The sequence below is a fragment of the Oncorhynchus nerka genome, linkage group LG19, assembly GCF_034236695.1.
Source record: "Oncorhynchus nerka isolate Pitt River linkage group LG19, Oner_Uvic_2.0, whole genome shotgun sequence".
NCBI lineage: Eukaryota > Metazoa > Chordata > Actinopteri > Salmoniformes > Salmonidae > Oncorhynchus > Oncorhynchus nerka.
The window spans coordinates 5,679,410-5,707,144 of NC_088414.1; the positions used below are offsets into that span (position 1 = coordinate 5,679,410).

The 27,735-nt window shown below is 46.4% G+C and overlaps 1 protein-coding gene across 1 annotated transcript in view; it reads right to left on the reverse strand.

Annotated features, from left to right (window-relative positions):
* Positions 1-632: 632 nt before the first annotated feature.
* LOC115120024 (NMDA receptor synaptonuclear signaling and neuronal migration factor-like) overlaps positions 633-27,735 on the reverse strand; it is a 45,718-nt gene continuing 18,615 nt past the window's right edge. The window contains exons 4-16 of the mRNA XM_065004661.1: positions 26,521-27,321; positions 26,192-26,258; positions 25,590-25,595; positions 17,247-17,299; positions 13,933-14,022; positions 11,696-11,823; positions 10,897-10,980; positions 10,497-10,530; positions 9,712-9,782; positions 9,376-9,455; positions 7,104-7,206; positions 5,167-5,242; positions 633-2,103 (exon numbers count right to left, since the gene is read on the reverse strand). Coding sequence (XP_064860733.1) covers positions 2,006-2,103; positions 5,167-5,242; positions 7,104-7,206; positions 9,376-9,455; positions 9,712-9,782; positions 10,497-10,530; positions 10,897-10,980; positions 11,696-11,823; positions 13,933-14,022; positions 17,247-17,299; positions 25,590-25,595; positions 26,192-26,258; positions 26,521-27,321 — 1,691 coding nt within the window. The 3' untranslated portion in view covers positions 633-2,005. The remainder of the gene's footprint in view (positions 2,104-5,166; positions 5,243-7,103; positions 7,207-9,375; positions 9,456-9,711; positions 9,783-10,496; positions 10,531-10,896; positions 10,981-11,695; positions 11,824-13,932; positions 14,023-17,246; positions 17,300-25,589; positions 25,596-26,191; positions 26,259-26,520; positions 27,322-27,735) is intronic.

Below are 27,735 nucleotides of genomic sequence, written 5' to 3' on the forward strand. Positions count from 1 at the left end.
ATTTCCCTCACACTTTCTATTTCCCTCACACTTTCTATTTCCCTCACACTTTCTATTTCCCTCACACTTTCTATTTCCCTCACACTTTATATTGAAAAGGTAACAGTACAGTCATAGAAATTGAAGTCACATGAAGGAGAAGTTACGGGTGGAGTGAGAGACAGTATGGCTGTTTGCATCTTCAATTAGACGCAGCAACGAAGGCTAATATGAACTACAGAGAACAGAACAGAAGACTACCTATAGAACATCTGCTGACTGCTGAGTCAGAGTCTGGGTGACATGACTCCGACTCCAACAGGGAGAGCGCTCTCCGTCGCGGACCATACGTTGGCATCTTTTGCTCTATCTGAGGGATGACATCGATATCCACCACTCAACTCTTCACCCTCGAGAACATGAAAAGGGACAACAGAACAGCCACACAAAAGAAGAGAAACGTGTTATGCTGCGTTATCTTGGCGCCGACAGAGAAGGGCTGTGCAGGGAATAATGCTGTGTGTGTGAGCAAGGTGGCTTTGTGTGGAGTTATTCTCTTTTAGATGTTCACTGGCCGTCCTCTGGCAATCTGACTGTCTGCCCCCAGTGTTCTTGATACAGTAGTTTTATGGTGTGATGCTGATGGGCACACACACACACACACACACACACACACACACACACACACACACACACACACACACACACAACTCTCTCTCCCCTCGGTGCATATACATTACAGCACATAACTCTGCTGAGCCCCAGATGGCTCCTTAATGGCTTGGAATGATGAAGATCAGACCAATTCATTAAGTGCCTATTTTCTGACTGGTCCCAAGGCCTGGTGGAGGAAGGGGTCCTGAGGGGGAGCCAGGACTGTCTAGCTGATGGTGAGAGCAACCAACTGGCTTGAGGCTAGATGGAGTACAGCTACTGACGTAAGGTATTGACATGGGCCATTTAAATTAGATGGAGACAGTAGAAAGAGATCCACCGGGTACCACTAATAGGGGTTTTGCTTGAGCTATTGGCCATGATACCAGGTCTGACATCACAACTCATCTGCTGGAAGTGTGTGTCAGTGACTTCACTCTGTGGTGTGAAATGGAATGGTTCAGCATGGCTATATCAGAGAGGGAAAACGCACACGCACGCAGCCACACACAAACGAACACGGACCTATGAACGCACATGCACAGACACATATGTATTTGTGACATCAGCCCCTCCACTTTTGGCTCTGGAGCTGAATCAGTTGAAATAGATAGAAGAGAAATGATATAGACATTCATCCCAAGCAATGGCAATGAGGATTACAATATCTGGTGCGTCAGTGGATCAAAATAAACAGAGATGATTTCATGGCTAAAACCTGAGTTATAGAGGAGAGTTCAGAAGAAACAGCAAGCATAACCAACGTCTCATATTCTTACAGAGTGAGAATGACTAGAGCGAGACTATATTCACGTGATGTATACATACACACCTACATATGGAGTGGATTTTGCTTTTCCAATCCGGATTTCTCTGAGAGGTCCAACCGGAACAGAACCTTTAAAGTGCTATGAGCATTGATGATAATACATTGGTTTTTGTTCCTCGTTTCATAAAGGGAGAGAGCAAGAGCACAGAAGATCTCTCTCCCGTTCTACTCGTTCACTCTTTCTCTCCATCTTCAGGTCCTTCTAGCATCCCTTCTGCTTGGGTGTCTCTCTTTTTGACCCTCGACCCTTAGTGGTTGCGAAGGCGGTGAAGAGGCGGGTTGAAATAAATAACGGGTGACACACACACAGCCCTGTCACCCCTCGCCTCCTCCTCGACCTCTCTATCACTCCTGTCCCTCTTCTCTTCGTCCTCCTCCTCATCCACCCCCCTCTCCCAGTCCTCCCCTGGATGAAAGCAGGTGTGATAGATGTTACAGTGGTGCTGAGCAGTAGGGTTGAGTTGAGCAGTAGTGTTCAGTAGGTCCTCCTGTCCCAGTATAGACTGCATGTATGCTACAGGACGGACTTGACTTGGAGCCCCGTCATAAAAGATCCTCGTAGTCCAGGAGTTTAGAGTGCTGGCGAGTTTTCCACAGGCGGAAGAGACGGAAGTCAAAGTACATCTCAATCATCTCTTTTCCTGGATAAAAGAAGGTACAGTGGAGGCGTTTCACTTCAGGGTACCGTACCTTGTTAATAACACAAAGAATTTGCTCATTTATATGATGCCCTCAGGCGATTCCACCTTAAAGCGGCAATCAGCAGCTGAAACAATTACAAAGCGGCCTCTCCTGTTTCGGTAAAAAAGCTGAGGGCTGGAGAAACGCAACCACTCTCGGATTAATAGAGGGAGCTATGGATGCAAAGACTGACCATGCATGATATCAAAATGATGTTTTAACCATGTCTGTGGCTACATAGTGTCTGTTTACAGTTGCTTTATTTACAAACACTGGAGTAAAACAAGTTTATATGTTGGGTTCTGATGGGGTATGACAGTTGAACTAAGCTCATGGGGCATTTTATAAGTTATATTCTTCAAGAATCAATGGGTTCATATCATTCATTAATAAGTCCAAAAATGGATGTAGCAACTGCTGATTGCCCCGTTCAATAAACTGTATGTGTTACACACAGATATCAAATGTGATAATAATCTCTTTAACATTTGACTTGTTCTTCTCAATAACAATATAATTTACAATGAATGGTTCAACTTCTTACCATCTATCATTGTGTGTCGACACTGTGTCATTCACTGTTCAGGGAGCACCCAGCTAGCACATAACGCTCTGAGAACAATATGTTCCCTAAGGCCATGATACACTGACAATTTGGAGAGGCAATGTTTGCTGCAACTACTTTACATTGAAAATGAGCAACTTTTTACTTTCTGGGGAATCTTGATCAGCAGCGCCACCTAGTGGGCAATTTGTTGGAATCCTCCAATCAGAGCACAAATATTGGTCATGTGATCAGTCTGCTGTTCCAAAATATTTTGGAAAACATGGCAACCATTTTTCAGCTGAAGCGAGAAAAAATCTACTCCCATGTTGGAGTGAGATGTTGGCCGTCTCTTATGTTTCTCACTACAACATTATATCATGATACGTTAATACAAACATAGTGTGTTCAGTTTGTCATGTTTAACTGACAAAAATATCCACGGTGGTGTGCATGTTAATCGATTAGCATGCTAACGGCAACCCATAATAAGTCAATGGGACAAACAGGCTAGTTCGTTAGCTAGCTAGCCATGCAGATTTCATTTTTAAATAGTTTGTTTAACTAGCTAGTTAGCTTACCATTTACACTTCCGTGCTTACAATTGTCAAGTAATATGTTTTCTAAATCTAGTTATCCTTATGTCTGCATTGGCAGTAGGTTTGAGTGGATAACCAGGACACAGGCAACACCTCTTTGTTTTCTAAATCTAGTTATCCTTATGTCTGCATTGGCAGTAGGTTTGAGTGGATAACCAGGACACAGGCAACACCTCTTTGTTTTCTAAATCTAGTTATCCTTATGTCTCTTTGTTGAATGTTTGCTAGATGATACATTCCAGTTCAGATGTGGGCGTTAACAGCCAACAACAAGTTATAGGAGATGAGTAAATTAATGGGGAAATTGATATATGCTGCTTCATATGAAATCTATTATTCATGTCCATTTGCTCACTGCTCATCATTGCTCCAGTGTCTCATACCCCACTCTGTTGCCAGCAACATTGCTCTGCAATATTGCCTCAAAGAAATTGCCAGTGTATCAGTGGCCTTTAGAGCTTGGTGAGAGTGGTTCTCATATGGTTATTTGCATAGAACCTTCTAGAACGTTTTGGGAATGGTACAGTATAGTTGCTTGGATTTGGAACATTCTCAGCACATTTACGGAACTTGACAAAAAAAAGTTGTTTCTTGGTATTTCATTACTTTAACAGAACGCTTCTTAAAGGTTGAAACATGGGCACATTTCATTTAAATGTTGGTCATGTTCTAGGAATGTTCTCCAACTGGTTTGACACTGGGAATCATCTCAAATATTTCAGAGAACATTAATGAACAACGTTCTTCTGTGGGAATTTCAGTACTTCAGCATAACGTTTCCTACAGGTTTCCTCATGGTTCTATTTAAAGTCATGTTTTCGCATTGTTCTGAGAATGTTAAGAAGCAACATTATTTTGTTGGAATTTCAGTACTTCAGCATACGGTTTCCTACAGGTTTCCTCGTGGTTATTTTTAAAGTCATGTTTTCAAATTGCTCTGAGAACATTAAGAAAAACTTTAGTAACGTTCAGAGAACGTCTTAAGAACGTTTAAAAACATATACATTCCGTTATCAACATCAACAAAAGTAATTGGCCACACCTAATCTTAATGAGTGCTTGTTTTCTTTGTATTGGGGTCTGTTTTAATAGGCAAAATTAACACCTTGCGTAAAACAATGTAATGCTAGCTCCATCCTGGTGGGGCAATGGACTAATTCATTTACATTTACATTTAAGTCATTTAGCAGACGCTCTTATCCAGAGCGACTTACAAATTGGTGCTTTCACCTTATGACATCCAGTGGAACAGCCACTTTACAATAGTGCATCTAAATCTTTTAAGGGGGGTGAGAAGGATTACTTTATCCTATCCTAGGTATTCCTTAAAGAGGTGGGGTTTCAGTGTCTCCATAGATAGAGAACAGAAGATTAGTTTCCATGTGTCCTACCTGTGCTTGGAGTAATAAAACAAAGTTAACCCAAAATAAAGTAGCAGTATTATTAAAGGTCTTATTGAAACATTCAGCGAACGTTTTAAAGAAGTTCATCAAAAACCTCCAAATTACCTATAATTTCCATTCTCAAGAGAGTTAATAAAACCTCCCAGGAAAATGTTCAGAGAACCTAAAAATAAATGTTCCCATAACAGGCTAAATGTTCCCTTATGTTCTCAGAATGTTGAAAAAAAGTTCAATTTTACCGGTCACGAAACGCATGGCTTCGTTCCCACAACCAATGTGAAACCAAATACATACGCTCCCACTACCGCCAAGGAACCAAATGTGCTAGCTGGGCAGGTTTGTTTGACCCTCTCCACAGTGCCATTTACCTTGCAGACCTTATCTAACTCACACCAAAATATAGTGGGAAAGGTAGAGAGGGAGGGAAGGAGAGAGGGAGGGAAGGAGAGGAGAGTGTATGTCGCTGACAGTCCTCACCCTGCGCAGACAGCTCCAGTGGCGACTCGAATTCGATGGAGTAAGGCCTCATCAGGTTCTTCAACTTCTGGAACAGCTGTTGGCCAAAGATAAGAACAGACACCAATTAATCCTCCTCCTCCTCGAAAGGACCCAGCTCCAAGCTTTTAGGCTATGGCAAACTCCTCATTCATCCAAGATGAGAGAGAGAGAGAGAGAGAGAGAGAGAGAGAGAGAGAGAGAGAGAGAGAGAGTGTGTGTGTAGAAGAAAACATTTTAAAGGCACCCAGTGATTGCCGGTCGCTGTGCTTTGCTTCTTCTGTATAAACAACATGATGCTGTACTCTGTGATGACACTCTGAGGAACACACTTCTTTCATACTCACCACTGGAGACGTGCGCATGTGGAGAATCAAATAATTAACTCATCTGTAATTTAATGGGCTCTAGAAGCTCTGGCTGACAACTCTCATTCTGGGAGCCTTTGCTTTAGTGTTTTATTGAAGCTAGCTTGATTTCTCTTCGTCGAGCACAACAGTCTCCACTCAGCAGCAAGCCCATCCTAGCTGTTTTTCTGATCTGCCAATCTGTCTCCCAGTAAATACACCCTGCCAATACACATAGAATGCTGGGAGTATTGAGTCAAGGCCAAGAGGGAGAATTCTAAGAACCAGTTCCCAAGATCCTGAATTCTGAGGATACGAGTACTTGAAGTGTAAATGATGATGTAAAGTAAAGTAATCCTTCTCACCCCCCCCCCCCCTTAAAAGATTTAGATGCACTATTGTAAAGTGGCTGCTCCACTGGATGTCATAAGGTGAATGCACCAATTTGTAAGTCGCTCTGGATAAGAGCGTCTGCTAAATGACTTAAATGTAAATGTAAATGATGTATCATCCAGTCAATATGCGATAAATGTAAGTGTGTTAACCCTCGCAGGGCTTCCGGCCAGGCGGCATCCCTAGCCGCGTCCTCAGAGTATGCACAGACCAGCTGGCTGGTGTGTTTACGGACATATTCAATCTCTCCCTATCCCAGTCTTCTGTCCCCTCTTGCTTCAAGATGTCCAACACTGTTCCTGTACCCAAGAAAGCAAAGGTAACTGAACTAAATGACATCACATCTGTCATCACAAAGTGCTTTGAGAGACTAGTCAAGGATCATATCACCTCTACCTTACCTGACACCCTAGACCCACTTAAATTTGCATACCGCCCCAATAGATCCACAGACGATGCAATCGCCATCACTCTGCACACTGCCCTATCCCATCTAGACAAGAGGAATACATATGTAAGAATGCTGTTCATTGACTACAGCTCAGCATTCATCACCATAGTACCCTCCAAACTCATCAATAAGATTGAGGCCCTGGGTCTGAACCCGCCCTGTGCAAGTGGGTCCTGGACTTCCTGATGGGCCCCCAGGTGGTGAAGGTAGGAAACAACATCTCCACTTCGCTGATCCGCAAACAATGGTGCGTGCTCAGCCCCTTCCTGTACTCCATGCTCACCCATGACAGCGTGGCCATTCACGCCTCCAACTCAATCATCAAGTTTTCAGATGACACAACAGTAGCAGGCCTCATTACCAACACTGACGAGACAGAGGAAGGAGATAAGTGGAGAGAGAGGAGGGAGAGAAGTAGAGAGAGAGGAGGGAGAGATGTAGATAGAGAGGAGGGAGAGAAGTAGAGAGAGAGGAGGGAGAGATGTAGAGAGAGAGGAGGGAGAGAAGTAGAGAGAGAGGAGGGAGAGAAGGAGAGAGAGAGGAGGGAGAGAAGTAGAGAGAGAGGAGGGAGAGAAGTAGAGAGAGAGGAGGGAGAGAAGTAGAGAGAGAGGAGGGAGAGATGTAGAGAGAAAGGAGGGAGAGAAGTATTGAGATGAGTAGAGAGAGAAGAGGGAGAGAAAAGAAAAAGAGGGATTCTCTACCCTCTTCATTGAGAACTGTAAGTGTACCTTCTCTCCATTGGGGTTTCCCAGGACATAGCAGCCCATAATGTGGATGAGGTTGGGTTCAGGGTTCACTTTGCTCATAAACCGACTCAGCCTCCTCCAGAACCTGTTGTAGCAGGACGACATGGTTCAGTTACAACAATACTGCTACTCTAACAGTACTAACAGAGAGACAGGTACTGTATGTATACGTCCCAAATGACACCCTATTCCCTATGTAGTACACTACTTTTGAGCAGGGCCCTTAGGGTTCTGGTAAAAAAAATAGTGCACTGTATATAGAAAAGGGTTCCACAATGTCAAAAGTTGTGCACTGTAAATGCAATACGGTGCCATTTGGGATCCATCCAGGTACTGTGTGAAGAGTATGACCGCTGTATGACCGCTGTATGACCGCTGTGTGACCGCTGTGTGAAGAGTATGACCGCTGTATGACCGCTGTATGACCGCTGTGTGACCGCTGTGTGAAGAGTATGACCGCTATGTGAAGAGTATGACCGCTGTATGAAGAGTATGACCGCTATGTGAAGAGTCTGACCGCTGTATGACCGCTGTGTGACCGCTGTGTGAAGAGTATGACCGCTGTATGACCGCTGTGTGACCGCTGTGTGACCGCTGTGTGAAGAGTATGACCGCTGTATGACCGCTGTATGACCGCTGTGTGACCGCTGTGTGAAGAGTATGACCGCTATGTGAAGAGTATGACCGCTGTATGAAGAGTATGACCGCTATGTGAAGAGTCTGACCGCTGTATGACCGCTGTGTGACCGCTGTATGAAGAGTATGACCGCTATGTGAAGAGTATGACCGCTGTATGAAGAGTATGACCTCTATGTGAAGAGTCTGACCGCTGTATGAAGAGTATGACCGCTGTGTGAAGAGTCTGACCGCTGTATGAAGAGTATGACCGCTGTGTGAAGAGTATGACCGCTGTATGAAGAGTATGACCGCTGTATGAAGAGTATGACCGCTGTGTGAAGAGTATGACCGCTGTATGAAGAGTATGACCACTGTATGAAGAGTATGACCGCTATGTGAAGAGTATGACTGCTATGTGAAGAGTATGACCGCTATGTGAAGAGTATGACCGCTGTGTGAAGAGTATGACCGCTGTATGAAGAGTATGACCGCTGTGTGAAGAGTATGACCGCTGTGTGAAGAGTATGACCGCTGTGTGAAGAGTATGACCGCTGTATGAAGAGTATGACCGCTATGTGAAGAGTATGACCGCTGTATGAAGAGTATGACCGCTGTGTGAAGAGTATGACCGCTGTATGAAGAGTATGACCGCTGTATGACGAGTCTGACCGCTGTATGAAGAGTATGACCGCTGTATGAAGAGATATGACCGCTGTATGAAGAGTCTGACCGCTGTGTGACCGCTGTGTGAAGAATATGACCGCTGTATGAAGAGTCTGACCACTGTATGAAGAGTCTGACCGCTGTGTGACCGCTGTATGAAGAGTATGACCACTATATGAAGAGTATGACCGCTGTATGAAGAGTATGACCGCTGTATGAAGAGTATGACCGCTGTATGAAGAGTCTGACCGCTGTATGAAGAGTCTGACCGCTGTGTGACCACTGTATGAAGAGTATGACCACTATATGAAGAGTATGACCGCTGTATGAAGAGTATGACCGCTGTATGAAGAGTATGACCGCTGTATGAAGAGTATGACCGCTGTGTGAAGAGTATGACCTCTATATGAAGAGTATGACCGCTGTGTGAAGAGTATGACCGCTGTGTGAAGAGTATGACCGCTGTATGAAGAGTATGACCGCTGTGTGAAGAGTATGACCTCTATATGAAGAGTATGACCGCTATGTGAAGAGTATGACCGCTGTGTGAAGAGTATGACCTCTATATGAAGAGTATGACCGCTGTATGAAGAGTATGAACGCTGTATGAAGAGTATGACCGCTGTGTGAAGAGTATGACCGCTGTATGAAGGGTATGACCGCTGTATGAAGAGTATGACCGCTATGTGAAGAGTATGACTGCTATGTGAAGAGTATGACCGCTATGTGAAGAGTATGACCGCTGTGTGAAGAGTATGACCGCTGTGTGAAGAGTATGACCGCTGTATGAAGAGTATGACCGCTGTGTGAAGAGTATGACCGCTGTGTGAAGAGTATGACCGCTGTGTGAAGAGTATGACCTCTATATGAAGAGTATGACCGCTGTATGAAGAGTATGACCTCTATATGAAGAGTATGACCGCTATGTGAAGAGTATGACTGCTGTATGAAGAGTATGACTGATGACACTAACTGGCTCATGTCCTCTTCTTTCTCCACCTTGGCGAATGTGGCCACTTTATTCTTCAACAGGTACAGATGCCCTGGACCTCCCTATAACAAACCCACTGCTTTTCAAGTTCACAGTCAAGATTCAAACCATCACCACTACCTGGCACTCACAGGAAATACAGTAGTCATACAATTAGCCCCTCCACTCCAGAGTTTCAAATCGCTAATTGAATTGTTATCTATCTTCCCGCTGGGATTTACATTCAACCTAACAAGGGTTTTCTTTTGTTCTTTCATAATCATCGTCATCTCTCTTTCTCTCCTATCTTTCTCTCGCTCTACTCTCCCCCTGTCTCACCTGACAGAAGATGAGCATCCTCCAGATTCTGCTGCCTCTCCTGTAGGCTGTTAGCTTCTTCTCAATCTCCTCTGTGGAGAGAGAGCAAGAGAGTGGGGTTAGAGAGAGAGAAAGAGAGAGGGGTTAGAGAGAGAGAAAGAGAGAGAGGTTAGAGAGAGAGAAAGAGAGAGGGGTTAGAGAGAGAGAAAGAGAGAGGGGTTGGAGAGAGGGACAGAGAGAGGGGTTTGAGAGAGGGACATAGAGAGTGGTTGGAGAGAGGGACAGAGAGAGAGGCAGAGAGCGGGACAGAGAGAGGGGTTGGAGAGAGGGACAGAGAGAGAGGGGTTGGAGAGAGGGACAGAGAGAGGGGTTGGAGAGAGGGGTTAGAGAGAGGGACAGAGAGAGTGGTTGGAGAGAGGGGTTGGAGAGAGGGACAGAGAGAGGGGTTAGAGAGAAAGACAGAGAGAGGGGTTGGAGAGAGGGACAGGGAAAGGGGTCGGAGAGAGGGACAGAGAGAGGGGTTGGAGAGAGGGACAGGGAGAGGGGTTGGAGAGAGGGACAGAGAGAGGGGTTGGAGAGAGGGACAGGGAGTACAGTTAAAACAGAATTTCTCCACACAAAAAGCCAGCAGTATGGAACACTGCATTATTCTCACAAACACGTAATGCGTCCCAAATGGAACACTAATCCCTACATAGTTCACTACCTTTGACCGGAGCCCATAACAAAATTAGCGCACTACATAGGGAATAAGGTGCCATTTGGGACTAATAAAGACAAAGTCACATAAAGGGCAGTTTACCTACCGAGGATATCATCAAACGTAGCATGTTCATGGTCCTGGAGATACAGAGACATGATATCCACTCAATATCCATTCACTGAATATTATGCATGATAATTGATTTATCATATGTGCATGCAGACATAGAGAACAAGTTGATGGTGTCAAGTGTGTGTGTTCGTGTGTGTTTGTGTGTGTGTGTGTTTGTGTGTGTGTGTGTTCGTGTGTGTGTGTGTGTGTGTGTGTGTGTGTTCGTGTGTGTGTGTGTTCGTGTTCGTGTGTGTGTGTTCGTGTGTGTGTGTGTTCGTGTGTGTGTGTGTTCGTGTGTGTCAAAGACCAAAGCATAGCAGTTGGCTAGCTACTGCTCTGTTCCAGCTGTTGTATGTGTGTGTGTGTACTTGATCATAAATGCTTCCACTCACATAGAGGATAGGGATGATTGAGGGGTCATCCCTGCGGATGATGGTGGGAACGTACTCCGCCTTGGGGACTTTGGAGGAGATCAGCTGAGAGTGAGAGACGGAGAAAGAATAGAGAAGAAGAAGATGAATGAGAAAGGAGGGGCACATTCACTTGTCTCTCTCTGTTGTGTTTTGTCTCTAAACCAATGCCTGCTGAGCCCTTAACATTCCTTATTCATACTAGTATGTCTGAGCAGCCAAGATGCATTATATCTGCGGCTCTTTACTGCCATTCAACGGGATTGGAGTCAATTCCACTTTATTTCAGTCAGTTAAGGATCTAAAAATAGCCCATTTATTTCTGTACGTAATTTTTTTAGTTTGTTCACGAGCTTAATTTCCATTCATGTGTTGAAGAATCACAACAACCGTGCTATTCCGACTCAGTAAACATGTTCACATACAGACGAGGGAAATAACAGCCCTATAAGACAGACAACCCTCCCACCCAATCACAGGCGGACAGAGGCGGACACAATGTGGTCCCAGATAACCACAACCAGTCAGCGGTGGTAAGCTTGTGATGGCAACGTCATGGCAAACTACTCACTTGTGAAATACACAAATTGAAAATATCCTCTGCGAGCTCCATCTAGCTAGCTAGCGGAAATGTTTACAGCAGGACATGAGCAGATAGTGCCCTGGACGGATATCCGGCATGCGTTCCAACTCTGCTCTTTCCTCCCTGCCAAACTGTTGAAGGCAACCGTGGTCTGTCTAGAGAGACTACACCGGAATTTTGCAAACCCTAGTCCCTCACCATGATTTTGGGTGGGATGAAGTCATCTCCCTCACAGGCAAGTCTCTCCATCTCCCTCTCCTCCTCCCAGTCTAGCTCCTCACGCTCCCCCTCATCCAGGGTCCCACACGAGGCAGGCAGGTCCCCACCTGACCCCCCGACACAAAGAGCAGGCACACCGTCAGAAAGAGAGAGAGAAAGAGAGAGGGAGAGAGGAGGGAGGAGATGGGAGAGAGATGGGACGAGGGGAGACAGGGAGTAAGAGAGTGGGGCGGGAGAGGAAGGGAAGAGCAAGAGAGACATAGAGAGGGGAGGGAGGGAGGGAGGGAGGGAGGGAGGGAGGGAGGGAGGGGAGGGAGGGAGGGAGGGAGGGAGGGAGGGAGGGAGGGGAGAGAGAGAGTGGAAGGGAGGGAGAGAGAGTGGAAGGGAGGGAGGGAGAGTGGAAGGGAGGGAGGGAGGGAGGATGGAAGGGAGGGAGAGAGTGGAAGGGAGGGAGAGAGAGTGGAAGGGAGGGAGAGAGAGTGGAAGGGAGGGAGAGAGAGTGGAAGGGAGGGAGGGAGGGAGGATGGAAGGGAGGGAGAGAGTGGAAGGGAGGGAGAGAGAGTGGAAGGGAGGGAGGGAGGGAGGATGGAAGGGAGGGAGAGAGATGCCAATAGAAAGTGACAGTGAGGCACAAAGAGAAGCAGACGTGAAGTGACAGAGAATAACAACCTAACAGATGATTGGTGCAAGAAGATGAGAAACAAAGGAACATCGTCTAGTCAAAAAGGAGAGAAGAAGATGAGAAACAAAGGAACATTGTCTAGTCAAAAAGGAGAGAAGAAGATGAGAAACAAAGGAACATCGTCTAGTCAAAAAGGAGAGAAGAAAATGAATGAGGAGGTAAAAAGGAGAATGGGAAAGGTGACAGGGTAGAGACACCGATTGTGTCAACCATTATGAGGAGAAATATTGGACTGTCAGAGAAGGAGAGAAATACATGAGACAAATAGACAATACAAATGCCATCAACACTAACCTCTATCAGCAGACTATCAGACACACCGTGGCACAAAGTAGATGGAAAAACAGAAAACAAACACACAAACATTCAAAAACTACAGAGAAAAACACATGCCGACACACACATATACAGTACACACACACACTCCCAGACCTGAGCTTCACACACTCCCAGATCTGAGCTTCACACACTCCCAGACCTGAGCTTCACACACTCCCAGACCTGAGCTTCACACACTCCCAGATCTGAGCTTCACACACTCCCAGACCTGAGCTTCACACACTCCCAGACCTGAGCTTGACACATACATATACAGTACACACACACACTCCCAGACCTGAGCTTCACACACTCCCAGATCTGAGCTTCACACACTCCCAGACCTGAGCTTGACACACTCCCAGACCTGAGCTTCACACACTCCCAGACCTGAGCTTGACACATACATATACAGTACACACACACACTCCCAGACCTGAGCTTCACACACTCCCAGACCTGAGCTTGACACACTCCCAGACCTGAGCTTCACACATACATATACAATACACACACACGCTCCCAGACCTGAGCTTGACACATACATATACAGTACACACACACACTCCCAGACCTGAGCTTCACACACTCCCAGACCTGAGCTTGACACACTCCCAGACCTGAGGTTGACACACTCCCAGACCTGAGCTTGACACACTCCCAGACCTGAGCTTGACACACTCCCAGACCTGAGCTTGACACACTCCCAGACCTGAGCTTGACACACTCCCAGACCTGAGCTTGACACACTCCCAGATCATTTGAGACAAATACTCACAGAGAAAGCAAGAGAGCATCACAAACTTGGAGACAGACCCACGGTCAGAGGAAGACAGACAGTGTCAGAATCAACAGCAGACACAGCTGATTAGCGTGTGTGTGTTGTGTGTGTGTGTGTATGTGTGTGTGTGTGTGTGTGTGTGTGTGTGTGTGTGTGTGTGTGTGTGTGTGTGTGTGTGTGTGTGTGTGTGTGTGTATTTTATCATTAATGCTTCAGCATCAGGGTTGGGGTCAATTCCACTTTAATTCCAGTCAGTTCAGGTGTTAAACCAAATTCTAATTCAAAACGTTCCTCAATGAAAAGCATGGAAGAGAACTGGAATTGACCACCACAAACTCTGTTTAGCGTACTTGTGTATGAGTGTGTTTTCCTGTGCCCAGTTTGTGAGTGTCTGAGTGAGTGTGTATAGTAACATGTGTGGCTGTATTGACTCACTGTCTCTGGGGTCATGTGGAGAGTCATTCTTGACAGGGGTGGGGTCACTCCAGGAGCGGTTGAAACTCATCGCTCTACGCTCGGCAAATGCTAGTGCAGGTGGGGAGAGAGAGTCACACACCCACGCACCGCACACACACCCTGAACACACACACCCTGAACACCCAACCCAACACGCACCGCACATGGGCCGTTGTAGTCACACACAAGCAAGCACACATACACACGCGTTGTTGGGGAATAATCGAAATTGGTTGGTAACATAGGTAAGATGTTTTATATTCATCATATGTTTGTAAGTTACTTCTCATCAGAATGGTATGTTTGTATAATACTGTGGCGGGGTTGCAGTTATCTGTTCTATGTCAAGACTAAGTTGCTTGGGCCGGAGAGAGGGGAGAGGTGAAAGCGTGTATCTCTTGGCTCCACAATGTCTGTGTGCCAGTCAGTGTGTCTCTGTGATCTTGTCAAGATAGGATGGATTTGATATATGGCTGTTGATATGGAGGATTTGTTTATGGTTCTGAGTTTGAGAAAGGAGACAGAGCTGAATGATGAATTATGCCGATGCTGTCTTATCCTGTGTGTATCTTTGCTATAAAGGATCCCATTTGCCATTATGTTGGGACTCTCAACTTTTCATTAGAGATACTGAACTGTTGAAAGTCAAAATGCAAAAGATTAATTATTATTAAAGGTGAAGATTAAGCATAACTCTGACTTGTGTGTGTGGTTTGATCTCATCATTTGGTAAATAGAGGAAATTTCCACGACATTTGGCGACGAGGAGGGGATGTGAATCTTCACTCTGTGACCGTTCCTGATGATCTAGGTAAATAAATCGTGCACGAGGGATCCCCTAAACTTGGGATCTCAGGGAGAACCACACTTCGGGAACGAAGCAGATGGACCAACCTCTGATCTGAGAGGAAGCGAGCCGAGTGGATACCACATCTCAAACTGAGGTTTTTTAAAGAAAAAGGTGAGCGAACCACACACAGATTTGAAGTCGAGTTTTTTAAATTATGCCTGTTACGTATACTCTGAGCGTGAATTCCTTTGTAAGGAAGGCACCTTGGCGGCGTAAGCAGGGCCGAGTCAGAGGAGAGGAATCTGGGGGTTTTGTGGACTCAAAAGATACTCTGCGCTGTCCAGTAACCAGTGACCAAGAGCCCTCCTGACACTGACTTGATCACAGTGGGGATTGGGGGAGGTCTGTCGGGGTGAGGGGCCAGGGGGTCTGTGTGTTCTAGGTGAAACACGGCACTTGGTGAAGCCCTATTGGAAGAAGGACCTCATTCTGTGTATCTGTGTGATTTGTCTAAGTGACCCTCAGATGTGGTGAATTCCAATTATTTTAAATGTGCTAGACAGGTATGCCCTGGGTTACTCTGTGTGAGTATTTTGTTATGGGATCACTAGGTAATAGTTGTCAGACCGTTCTGTGTGAGCGGGGTAGGGTTGACTCTGTGTGGGCAAACCTTTTTATGTTCTGATGTTCTGTGTGGACGTCTGACCAGTTCTGTGTGGGTGATCCTGAAAGTTCTGTGTGAGTACCTAAGATTTCTTAAGTTTAATATGGATTCTGTGAATTATTTGAAATTATGATAAATTGTATGTGTGTATAATCAATTACTAGAGACTTGATAAAGTAATGTTGAGAATGATTAGAAACAATTTAAACCACCCATTCGTAGACGTACGTAGGTTTTGAGTTGGTATCTTAAATGGATAATTTGATAAAGATGAAGTTTTTAAGCACTATTAAAATAATCTACAAAATCTGGGAAATTGAGCTCTAGAAACTGATTAGAAACTGATCGTTACCCTAACGATGTAATTTATAATGTCGTACAAAGCCTAAGGTTTTCCATCAAACTAATTATCATTGCGTGATTAATGTGATGTAGTAAAATAATTGAAATACATTGCATAAGTAAACATAATCTACTTTTATTAAAAGACGCAATATCTGTTTCCTAGTCATGAACTGATTTTATTCTTTGATTGCTAATATATTCATTTGGAATTTGAGAATCATAGCTGGAGTAACGTTTGTACTATTAAAATTGGGCTATTATTCTTCTGGGAATTGCCGATAGTGACGTGTCTTGATTTTACTTGTAAAGTGGGTTTATTTCCGGAGAATCTTAGTCATTTTACATAGCATTGGTGGTTCAGTGGCAGAATTCTCGCCTGCAACACGGGAGGCCCGGGTTCCATTCCAAGTCATGGCGCTGACTGATTTCTGAATTTTTGATTGTAAATAATCTATTTGTATGTTTTGCCTGGAAAGTTATGGTCGCTAGTGTTTGTATAAGATATAAACTGAACGTTTTAATAGCTTGTCTGGTTCAAATTGATAGAAGGGATAAATTGAACGTTTTCAATAGATTGTTTAGGTTAAATTGATAGACTAATTCAACTTAAAATAATAACGAAGTGAATTCTGATTCGATGTCTGGTCACTAAATTATCTGCTGGAATAATGTATTGAGAATTGAGTCATATTTAAATTATGTATCAATAGAGAAGACAGTTACCTAAGTTAAAGAAATTCTGAATGATAGCGGGGAGAGAATGGCGATAGAAAGTGATTACCGAAATGTTTTTCATTCTTATAGATTGACTGACGCATGTTATAATGTTGGTGCTGCGTGTGTTATGTTTAAAGAAATAGGATACATTTCATAAGTGTGAAGAGCAAAGAGAAGGAAGTTATAAAGTTGGGTTTTAATCTTACGATAGAGGTAAGGAAAAACGTTGAAATGAGAGGGGTTATATTTTTGCCCACACGTGCGCACACACACAGACACACACACACACACACACACACACACACACACACAGACACAGACACACACACACACACACACACACACACACACACACACACACACACACACACACACACACACACACACACACACACACACACACACACACACACACTCCTCTCCAGAGGACACACTGGGTGGGTGAGTTTTGGCTCGGTGCAACATGACCAGCCTCACAAATGAGAGACTGGGGAGATCTCCCATTCGTTAGCTTAACGTCTCACATACCCAGACCACCTACGCCTCAACACCAGCATAAACACACACACACGTAGGTTTATCAAACGTGTGCCAACACACACACACACACACACTCACCGGTGCACAACGGCATGCCACACACCGATACACACATCACACACAAGGCCATGCATAATCCCCGGCATGCATGAACACAAAGTCAACAAAACACAAAACCACTGACGGAGGGCGGACATGTTGGGAGAAGACACAGCACACAGTAACACTGTGACTCACTCTGTGCCTTCATCCTCCTGCTGCCCACCATTCTGAGATGCTTCCGGAAGTTCCTGTGGGCAGATTGGGCATGAGGAGAAAAACAAGAGGAGACAGTCAAAATCACTTCGAGGATGAAGTGAATTAATAAGGGAAAGAGAGTGGCTGTGTCCGAAATGGCACCCTAAATAGTGCACTACTTTTGACCAGAGCTGGCACCCTATTCCCTAAATAGTGCACTACTTTAGACCAGAGCTGGCACCCTATTCCCTAAATAGTGCACTACTTTTGACACACACAGGAACACAGCACTATGGAAAGCAGTGCACTAAATAGGGAATAGGCTGCCATAATAAGATTTTTTTAAAGTGACGGAGACATGAAAATAAATGTAATTGAAGATTTTCGATTGAATTGCTTCATAATTTAGATCAGTCAGGTGAGTGCTTTGAGTAACAGAGGAAAATTCAACTGCTACTGCATACCCTCTAATATCTGTCACCTGCTGTCAGCTGCTGCTACTGCATACCCTCTAGTATCTGTCAGCTGCTGCTACTGCATACCCTCTAGTATCTGTCAGCTGCTGCTACTGCATACCCTCTAGTATCTGTCAGCTGCTGCTACTGCATACCCTCTAGTATCTGTCAGCTGCTGCTACTGCATACCCTCTAGTATCTGTCAGCTGCTGCTACTGCATACCCTCTAGTATCTGTCACCTGCTGTCAGCTGCTGCTACTGCATACCCTCTAGTATCTGTCAGCTGCTGCTACTGCATACCCTCTAGTATCTGTCAGCTGCTGTCAGCTGCTGCTACTGCATACCCTCTGGTATCTGTCAGCTGCTGCTACTGCATACCCTCTAGTATCTGTCAGCTGCTGCTACTGCATACCCTCTAGTATTTGTCAGCTGCTGCTACTGCATACCCTCTAGTATCTGTCAGCTGCTGCTACTGCATACCCTCTAGTATCTGTCAGCTGCTGCTGCTGCATACCCTCTGGTATCTGTCACCTGCTGTCAGCTGCTGCTACTGCATACCCTCTAGTATCTGTCAGCTGCTGCTACTGCATACCCTCTAGTATCTGTCAGCTGCTGCTACTGCATACCCTCTAGTATCTGTCAGCTGCTGCTACTGCATACCCTCTAGTATCTGTCAGCTGCTGCTACTGCATACCCTCTAGTATCTGTCAGCTGCTGCTACTGCATACCCTCTAGTATCTGTCAGCTGCTGCTACTGCATACCCTCTAGTATCTGTCAGCTGCTGCTACTGCATACCCTCTAGTATCTGTCACCTGCTGTCAGCTGCTACTACTACATACCCTCTAGTATCTGTCAGCTGCTGCTGCTGCATACCCTCTAGTATCTGTCAGCTGCTGCTACTGCATACCCTCTGGTATCTGTCAGCTGCTGCTACTGCATACCCTCTGGTATCTGTCAGCTACTGCTACTGCATACCCTCTAGTATCTGTCAGCTGCTGCTACTGCATACCCTCTAGTATCTGTCAGCTGCTGCTACTGCATACCCTCTAGTATCTGTCAGCTGCTGCTACTGCATACCCTCTAGTATCTGTCAGCTGCTGCTACTGCATACCCTCTAGTATCTGTCAGCTGCTGCTACTGCATACCCTCTAGTATCTGTCAGCTGCTGCTACTGCATACCCTCTAGTATCTGTCAGCTGCTGCTACTGCATACCCTCTGGTATCTGTCAGCTGCTGCTACTGCATACCCTCTAGTATCTGTCAGCTGCTGCTACTGCATACCCTCTAGTATCTGTCACCTGCTGTCAGCTGCTGCTACTGCATACCCTCTAGTATCTGTCAGCTGCTGCTACTGCATACCCTCTAGTATCTGTCAGCTGCTGCTACTGCATACCCTCTAGTATCTGTCAGCTGCTGCTACTGCATACCCTCTAGTATCTGTCAGCTGCTGCTACTGCATACCCTCTAGTAGCTGTCAGCTGCAGCTACTGCATACCCTCTAGTATCTGTCACCTGCTGTCAGCTGCTACTACTGTATATTCAACACCACTGCCCTTTTCCAGATGCTTCTGACCAGACGTAGACATGTTTCAACCTGTTTCCTTTAGTAGCCTAGATCCAAAAACAGACGATACAGAGACGCCTTCTTCATTGATAAAAGTGTTCCGACTTTAAGGCTTCCGCTTTAAGGGACATTTCACGAATGGTTCGCTTGTCGTTCCCGATTAATTCCATTCTGTATAATTGCTATTTTCGAAGAGATAAACACCTGATCTCTCTGGCCAACCCCACCCCCCCCCCCCCCTCCAACACGCCATGCGATTGCTCTCCGCGGCTACAACATGTCTGTTGGTGAAAGGGTCAAAAATAGCCACCGCGTGTGGGTGGATGCATGCGAGACATGAGGAGGCTGGAGTGAGAGAGAGAGAAAGGGAGAAAGAACAAGTCCTTGTTTTATCCCCCCAGGAACATTGTTCACCAACAATGAATGATAATCCAATCGTCACCTCATTTCACTCACAGAGTCAAACAAAACTCAGTCGGACTAGCTTTATATTGTGATTAAAACAGTCCTTTCTCAAACATTCCTTAACCCTAAAGCAGAGCAGGCCTCGTCACTATCTTCACGTGTTGGATGGCAGGAGTGTGAGCTGATAGAATGAAGTGGAACAAAGTCTAGCTATCCTCTTTTCCCCGCATGCCTACAGACTAGAGACACGCAGAAGGTCCTCCTAATGAGTGGATGAAAGAGAAGGAGAGACCCCACTCTACACACTCACTCTGTCTGTCTGTCTGTCTGTCTGTCTGTCTGTCTGTCTGTCTGTCTGTCTGTCTGTCTGTCTGTCTGTCTGTCTGTATGTCTATCTATCTATCTATGCTGCTCACGCGTTAAGGGCAGCTCTGATGCTCCTCTGGCGGTATGTCCTCTTTTTCTCCCTCCTCTTTCCCTTTGTGTACTCTGCTCCAATGCACCTCTAGTCCTCTCTTTTCCCCATCTCTTTCTCCCTCCTCTCTCCCTCTGTGTACTCTGCTCCAATGCACCTCTAGTCCTCTCTTTTCCCCATCTCTTTCTCCCTCCTCTCTCCCTTTGTGTACTCTGCTCCAATGCACCTCTAGTCCTCTCTTTTCCCCATCTCTTTCTCCCTCCTCTCTCCCTCTGTGTACTCTGCTCCAATGCACCTCTAGTCCTCTCTTTTCCCCATCTCTTTCTCCCTACCTCCTCCAGCTCTGTCTACCTCTCCTTCTCTCCCTCTCTCTTTATACCTCTCTATATCCAGACAGAGGGGAGGGTGGTCTGTTGCTCCTCCATTAACCAGTTGAGGCTTCGTGCCACAGTAAACTTCTACTGCAGCAGCCTGGCATTGTGGGAAAACATGTGTCCATTCGTCTGCCCAGCTGAATCTGCCTAACCTTACGTAGCAGGCGTAAAATGCCTGAGTGGAGTTCCCACATCCGGTTTCAGAGGAAAAGGAATTAGTTGTATCCCTGGAAATGGGATGCATCCAGGTGTTGGCCACTCCGCTAAGCCTCTGCCAGTAATGGGTTCACTCCCAAAGTCAGCTGCCCAGGAGTTAGCTTTAGCCTCGTTAGCATCGCTAACTATCTAACTAGGCCCCATATGCAGTTGCTCATGGGTTTTTAGCCTTGTTACTGCTGAGGTAGCCAGGGTAATGGGTTCACTACCAATGTCACCTGACGTGACTCTAGGAGTTAGCTTTAGCATAGCAACGTATGCCTCATATACACTCAGTGGCCAGTTTATTGGGTACTCCCATCCAGTACCGGGTCAGACCCCCCTTTGCCTCCAGAACAGCCTGAATTCTTCACGGCAAGGAACCATTGCCTAATTGGTATCAAGGGACGTAACGTGTGCCAGGAAAACATTCCCCACACAATAACACCACCACCACCAGTCTGTACCGTTGACACCAGGCAGGATGGGGCCATGGACTCATGCTGCTTACTCCAAATCCTGACTCTGCCATCAGCATGATGCAACAGAAACCGGGATTCGTAGGACCAGGGAATGTTTTTTCACTCTTCAATTGTCCAGTGTTGGTGATCACGTGCCCACTGGAGCAGCTTCTTCTTGTTTTTAGCTGATAGGGAACTGGTGTGGTCGTCTGCAGGACTGACGTGTTGTTCTGCTCACCACTGTTGTACTGCACCGTTATGTGTCTGTTTGTGACCTGCCTGTTAGCTTGTACCATTCTTGCCATTTTCCTTCGAACCTCTCATCAACCAGCTGTTTTCTCCCACAGGACTACTGCTGACTGGATGTTTTTTGTTTGTCGCACTGGTAAACAATGGACTCTATCGTGCATGAAAAGCCCAGGAGGGCAGTCCTTTCTGAGAAACTGGAACCGGAGTGTCTGACGCCGACGATCATACCACGCTCAAAGTTGCTGAGGTCACTCGTTTTGCCCATTCTCACGTTCAATCGACCAGTAACTGAATGCCTCAATGCCTGTCTGCCTGCTTTATATAGCAAGCCACGGCCAAGCGACTAATTGTCTGTCGCAGAAAAGAAAATTGTGAACGGATTAAACCTAATAAACTGGTCACCATTTTAGCGCTGCACTAGCTAGGCTCCTTACCGTTGTACAACCTTACATATGGCTGACTTACCACACGGAATCCCATTTCCACTGCAGCAGTGAGAGGATAGTGCAGATGTATGGCATTGTGTTGCACACACCATCTACCTCTGTGGCACAGCGCAACACACTCGAGTGGGCAACACACTCCGAGTGCGCAACACACTCCGCTTTTCTCTCTCACTTGGTAGTAACGTCATTTCAATCTGCTGGTGCCCCTATTTTTACCCCCCCCGGGAGTCTATATCTATCCTATGGATAATGGATGGGGGAGTCAGAGAGGTCAGGAGCACAGCAGCACACACTGACCAGCCAGGAACACTGTCGGTGCCTCTGGATGACTTCAGCCGAATCCAGCTCCCTCTCTCTCCTCTTTCTCTGCACAAATCCCCGGAAAGCCCTGCCGGGACGTGGCACAGAATGAAAAGATGATAGGGGGAATGCTGGCTTATCACGAGGAGAGTGAGAGAGCGCTGGTGGAGGGGGGAGGTTATTGCTAGGGAAGGGTTTAGCTATAGTACGGGGTTTAGTCAGCTCTGGGGGGGGGGGGTATAGCTGTAATGGCTAGATTTGCATCATCGGGATTTGGGATGCTGTCTCTTTGTTTGAGTTAGTTAAGAAGGTTAGCGTTAGAAGTTAGGGCCAGCTGGGGTTTAGCTGGAGAGTTGACCATGTGGGTTAGCCAGAGGTGAGGGAGAGAGAACAGTACTGCAGTAGGGCCAGTCTACAGTTTACAGCCGGTCTGGGTTATTAGCTGTATGTCCCATGATCCCCCAGTGGTGTAATGTACTTAATAAGTAAAAACACTTTAAAGTACTACTTAAGTCATTTTTTTTTAGGTACCTTAAATTTACTTTAATATTTATAGTTTTGAACATTTGTACTTTTACTCCACTACATTCCTAAAGAAAATGTGAACTTTTTTACTCCCATGCATTTCGAATGCTCAGGCAGGACAGCACTATGGTCCAATACCCGTACCTATCAATATAACGCTTGGTCATCCCTTCGGCCTCTGATCCCTTCGGACTCATTAAACACAAATACAGCGTTTGTAAATGATGTCTGATTGCAGGAGTGTGCCCCTGTCTGTCCAAAAAGAAAAAAGGAACAAGAAAATGGTGCAGTGTAGTTTGCTTAATATAAGGAATTTGATGCATAGAATTTACTTTTGCTTTTTGTTACTTTACTCAAGTATGACGGAGTACTTTTCCCACTGTACTTAAAGGGCAACTCCACCACTTTCAACCACATTTTCATTATCTCCAGCATAATACCGCTATCTACATACATGTAAAACGGCGCATTTGGACAAAATCTAAAGTTGAAGAGTTTTGATGATTTTCAAACACTATGAGCTCTGTGGTGATGTGGGGAGCAAGAAAATACCCTCCCTCTGGCTAGAAACCCATTGCAAGTTTTGTAAATCACAAATTTAAAACTTTTAATCCTATCCTGTGTCATGAGTTTGCCCTCTTTGGGTACAGCAAGCCCCATCCCCCTGTCTCCTACACCCAGGCTGCTGTGGTCAGAGAGAGGTCGTAAATTCCTGGAGGAGATTATCTCCTCATGGCCACAGTATAGAGAGAGAGTAGAGTTTTCATAGAAGAGAACAAAGGAATTTCTTCCACCTCACAGAACTTGAGGTCCGAACAACATTTATGTTCCGGAGAAGGTATAAAAGATCGATGAAGAATCCAGCTACGAACTGGTCCGTTTGGTACAATTTTGTGAAACTCATGGGAGACAATACGGCCACATTATCATAACACTGTTTATATAATAGCCGCAGTAATGAGGCTTGCATCTAATTGTTGTATAAAATGAATGAGTGGGGATGGAACTGTTTGTGAAATTGTGTCATGTGATTTTGGACTGTTTAATGAAGGAAATGAAGGAAACTCCAACTCCCTAAAAGTCCTTGGCACGCCCCCAGGTGTACAGACAGGACCCGGCGTCATGAGGCAGCCCTTTTCCATGTTCCGAATAAAACCCCCACCTTGAGAATTTCTCAACATATATATTGATTGCAATTGTTCCCGAATGAGTGAGCGTTCATGTGCAAAGGATTAGTATTTCAATTGTTATAATTATCAACTGTGTGTCGTCTTCTCTCAGTCAACCCCCACTTCCCTTTTGTACACCAAGCCGCGATGCCGGTTTATCCCACTAGGGAAACTCTGTTATCATTTCCTTGTAACTATCTACTGTTTGTTTATGCATTTCTGTGAATTACTTAGTTAGTAAATAAATGATTTTAAGACAATTGATGGATGACTCATAGTGAAGACTGGGTTCGTGCAGGTAACCAACAATATACAACGTTTGGAATGAGACTAACGTGAGGTAAAGAAGAATTCATTAATCAGAAGACTATTAGGAAAATTATAACTTTGTAATCTGAATATTTTCCTTGGTGCTCCGACTTCCTAGTTAATTACAGTTACATGATTAATCAGTTTAATCACGTAATAATAATTACAGAGAGTCATTTGATAAAGATTCATCTTCAGTTTAATGAGGCCAAAGACACCTGTCATTTAAAAAGGTAGTGGTGATATTGAATTAAGTAAAGAAACTTGCAAGTGGCTAAACTTACCCTGTCCCACAGCTCAACTTACCCTGTCCCTCAGCTCACAACCCTGTCCCACAGCTCAACTAACCCTGTCCCACAGCTCAACTTACCCTGTCCCACAGCTCAACTTACCCTGTCCCACAGCTCAACCTACCCTGTCCCACAGCTCAACTTACCCTGTCCCACAGCTCAACCTACCCTGTCCCACAGCTCAACCTACCCTGTCCCACAGCTCAACTTACCCTGTCCCACAGCTCAACTTACCCTGTCCCACAGCTCAACTTACCCTGTCCCTCAGCTCACAACCCTGTCCCACAGCTCAACTAACCCTGTCCCACAGCTCAACTAACCCTGTCCCACAGCTCAACCTACCCTGTCCCACAGCTCAACTTACCCTGTCCCACAGCTCAACTTACCCTGTCCCACAGCTCAACCTACCCTGTCCCACAGCTCAACTTACCCTCAACTTACCCTGTCCCACAGCTCAACTTACCCTGTCCCACAGCTCAACTTACCCTGTCCCTCAGCTCACAACCCTGTCCCACAGCTCAACTAACCCTGTCCCACAGCTCAACCTACCCTGTCCCACAGCTCAACCTACCCTGTCCCACAGCTCAACCTACCCTGTCCCACAGCTCAACTTACCCTGTCCCACAGCTCAACTTACCCTGTCCCACAGCTCACAACCCCACAGCTTACCCCATACCCAGGGTAAGATGTGCTAAGAGACAACTTACCCCATACCCAGGGTAAGATGTGCTAAGAGACAACTTACCCCATACCCAGGGTAAGATGTGCTAAGAGACAACTTACCCCATACCCAGGGTGAGATGTGCTAAGAGACAACTTACCCCATACCCAGGGTGAGATGTGCTAAGAGACAACTTACCCCATACCCAGGGTAAGATGTGCTAAGAGACAACTTACCCCATACCCAGGGTGAGATGTGCTAAGAGACAACTTACCCCATACCCAGGGTAAGATGTGCTAAGAGACAAGCTATGTTTGAATAATATAATACTATATTTCCCTTGACGGAGTGATGCTGAATGTAAAAGATGGCTCAACCTTCCTCCCCGCAGTTTCCTCTGTAACTTCAAACACTCACCCCAAGGAAGGGTTAAGGGTCAGTGGGTTAAGGGTCATGGAGTTAGGGGACACAGGGTTAAGGAGCTGGGGAGGAACGCTAGATTCAACAGGTCGAAGATACTCACGATATCCTGCAGCGGGTCAGAGTGCATGAAAAAGAAAGAAAATGAACGATATCAACATCCTTTAGGTCATGGCCATTACAACACGTGTGTATTAAAGAAGAGAGGTCAGTGAGGTCAGAGAGGGGGGAGGGGTAGGAGATAGGGAGAGAGACAGGGGGGGGGGGTAGAAAGGGGTAAAAGTGTGGACGTTGAGTCCCCGTAGAGGCAGGTATTCAGGGGTTAGCAGCAGTAGTACCTGCACAAGCACCAGACCCTGTGTGTGTGTCTGTGTGTGTGTATGTGAAAGCATGTGTGTAGAAAGCAGGACCACTGGAGGAGCATCTGTGTGTTGAGCACGTTCAGCCCACAGACCCTGACACTCTTTTAATGGCTTTATGGGGTCACACTGTCACGCAGCACAGGCCTGACTGTGAATACCAATCATATAGGCCAGCTGTGTGCATGTGTCTATGAGAGAGAGACATACTGTGTGTGTGTGTGTGTGTGTGTGTGTGTGTGTGTGTGTGTGTGTGTGTGTGTGTGTGTGTGTGTGTGTGTGTGTGTGTGTGTGTGTGTGTGTGTGTGTGTGTGTGTGTGTGTGTGCATTAGGACTGGGTACTCACGCCTGCATGGTGGTAGTAGCAGTCTGAAAGCTAAACATATTGTCTTTTGGGTACCAGTTGTTGTCCTCTGTGGAGAGATATAATGAATGGAAGTTACAGTAGCAGCCAGCCACATAGAGTTTGTAAAGCAACAATAGGAAACCTTAAAGGACACAGTCCACTCCACAGAGGGAGAGAGGGAGACACACAGGGAGAGACAGCAGAGGAGAGACGGAGAGACGAAGAGTCAGAAATACAGACCACGTCACAATCCAAATAACATCGACCCCCCCCCCCCACAACCCCACTTTGATTTCAGCGCCTCTCCCTCTCTGTCTCCCCCGTCTCACCTCTCTCCAGCCCAGTCATCCGGTCCACACTGCACATCCTCTCTAGGCGCCTGTGTTGCTTGCCTGCCTCGCGGGAGCTCTCTAGATCCAGGGAGCCCTGGCTACGGGACGGGGCCCCACTAGAGTCCAAGACCACATTGAGGCTGCAGTCCTCCCGTGAGTCCCCCTTGCCCCCCTCGCCCCAGCTGCGAATGTTTTGCGCGCTGACCGAGCTCGACAGAGGCTGCTGGGATAGGTGGTGGTGGCTGCCATGGTGACCATGGTGGGAGGCTCCCCCACCGGTAACATTCAGAGTGTGATGGTTGCTGCCACTGCCGCCGGCCACGGGGTTGCCGTGACGATGGCTCCCGTCATCGCGGTGAGTGTTGCTGCGGTGACCGTGACGGAGGTGGTGCTGGATGGGTGAGGAGGAGGAGGTGGAGGAGGGGGAGGTGGAGGGCTGGACCAGGGGCGACGCCCCCTTCAGCAGCTCCAGCTCCAGGCTCTCCTTGCTGTCCCGGTTACTACCCAGCATGCCGTGCTCTCCGGTGATGGTGTAGACGCGGGCGGGCTGCAGGGCGCACTCCACACACTTCTGCTGGTCCTCCTCGGCCGAGAAGCTGCGCTCCAGAGACAGGCGGGTCTTGGTGGTGGTGATGGAGGCGGGCGGAGGCTGGAGGTGGTCCAGCGGATGCTTCACCAGGCTGGACTCAGGGGAGGCCGGAGAGCCCCTGTGGGGGTATGGATAGTTGTTGTTGTGGTGACGGACACCGCCAGGGGAGACAGAGTCTGGGCCCACAAACGTGTCAGACAGGAGATGGGCTACAGGTTAAAGAAGAAGGAGAGAGAGAAATAGAAACAGACAGCAGAAGACGAGAGAGAATAGACGTGTCAGACAGGAGATGGGCTGCAGGTTAAAGAAGAAGGAGAGAGAGAGAGAGAAACAGACAGCAGAAGACGAGAGAGAATAGACGTGTCAGACAGGAGATGGGCTGCAGGTTAAAGAAGAAGGAGAGAGAGAGAGAGAAACAGACAGCAGAAGGAGAGAGAGAAACAGACAGCAGAAGGAGAGAGAGAGAAACAGACAGCAGAAGGAGAGAGAGAAACAGACAGCAGAAGGAGAGAGAGAAACAGACAGCAGAAGGAGAGAGAGAAACAGACAGCAGAAGGAGAGAGAGAAACAGACAGCAGAAGACGAGAGAGAAACAGACAGCAGAAGGAGAGAGAAACAGACAG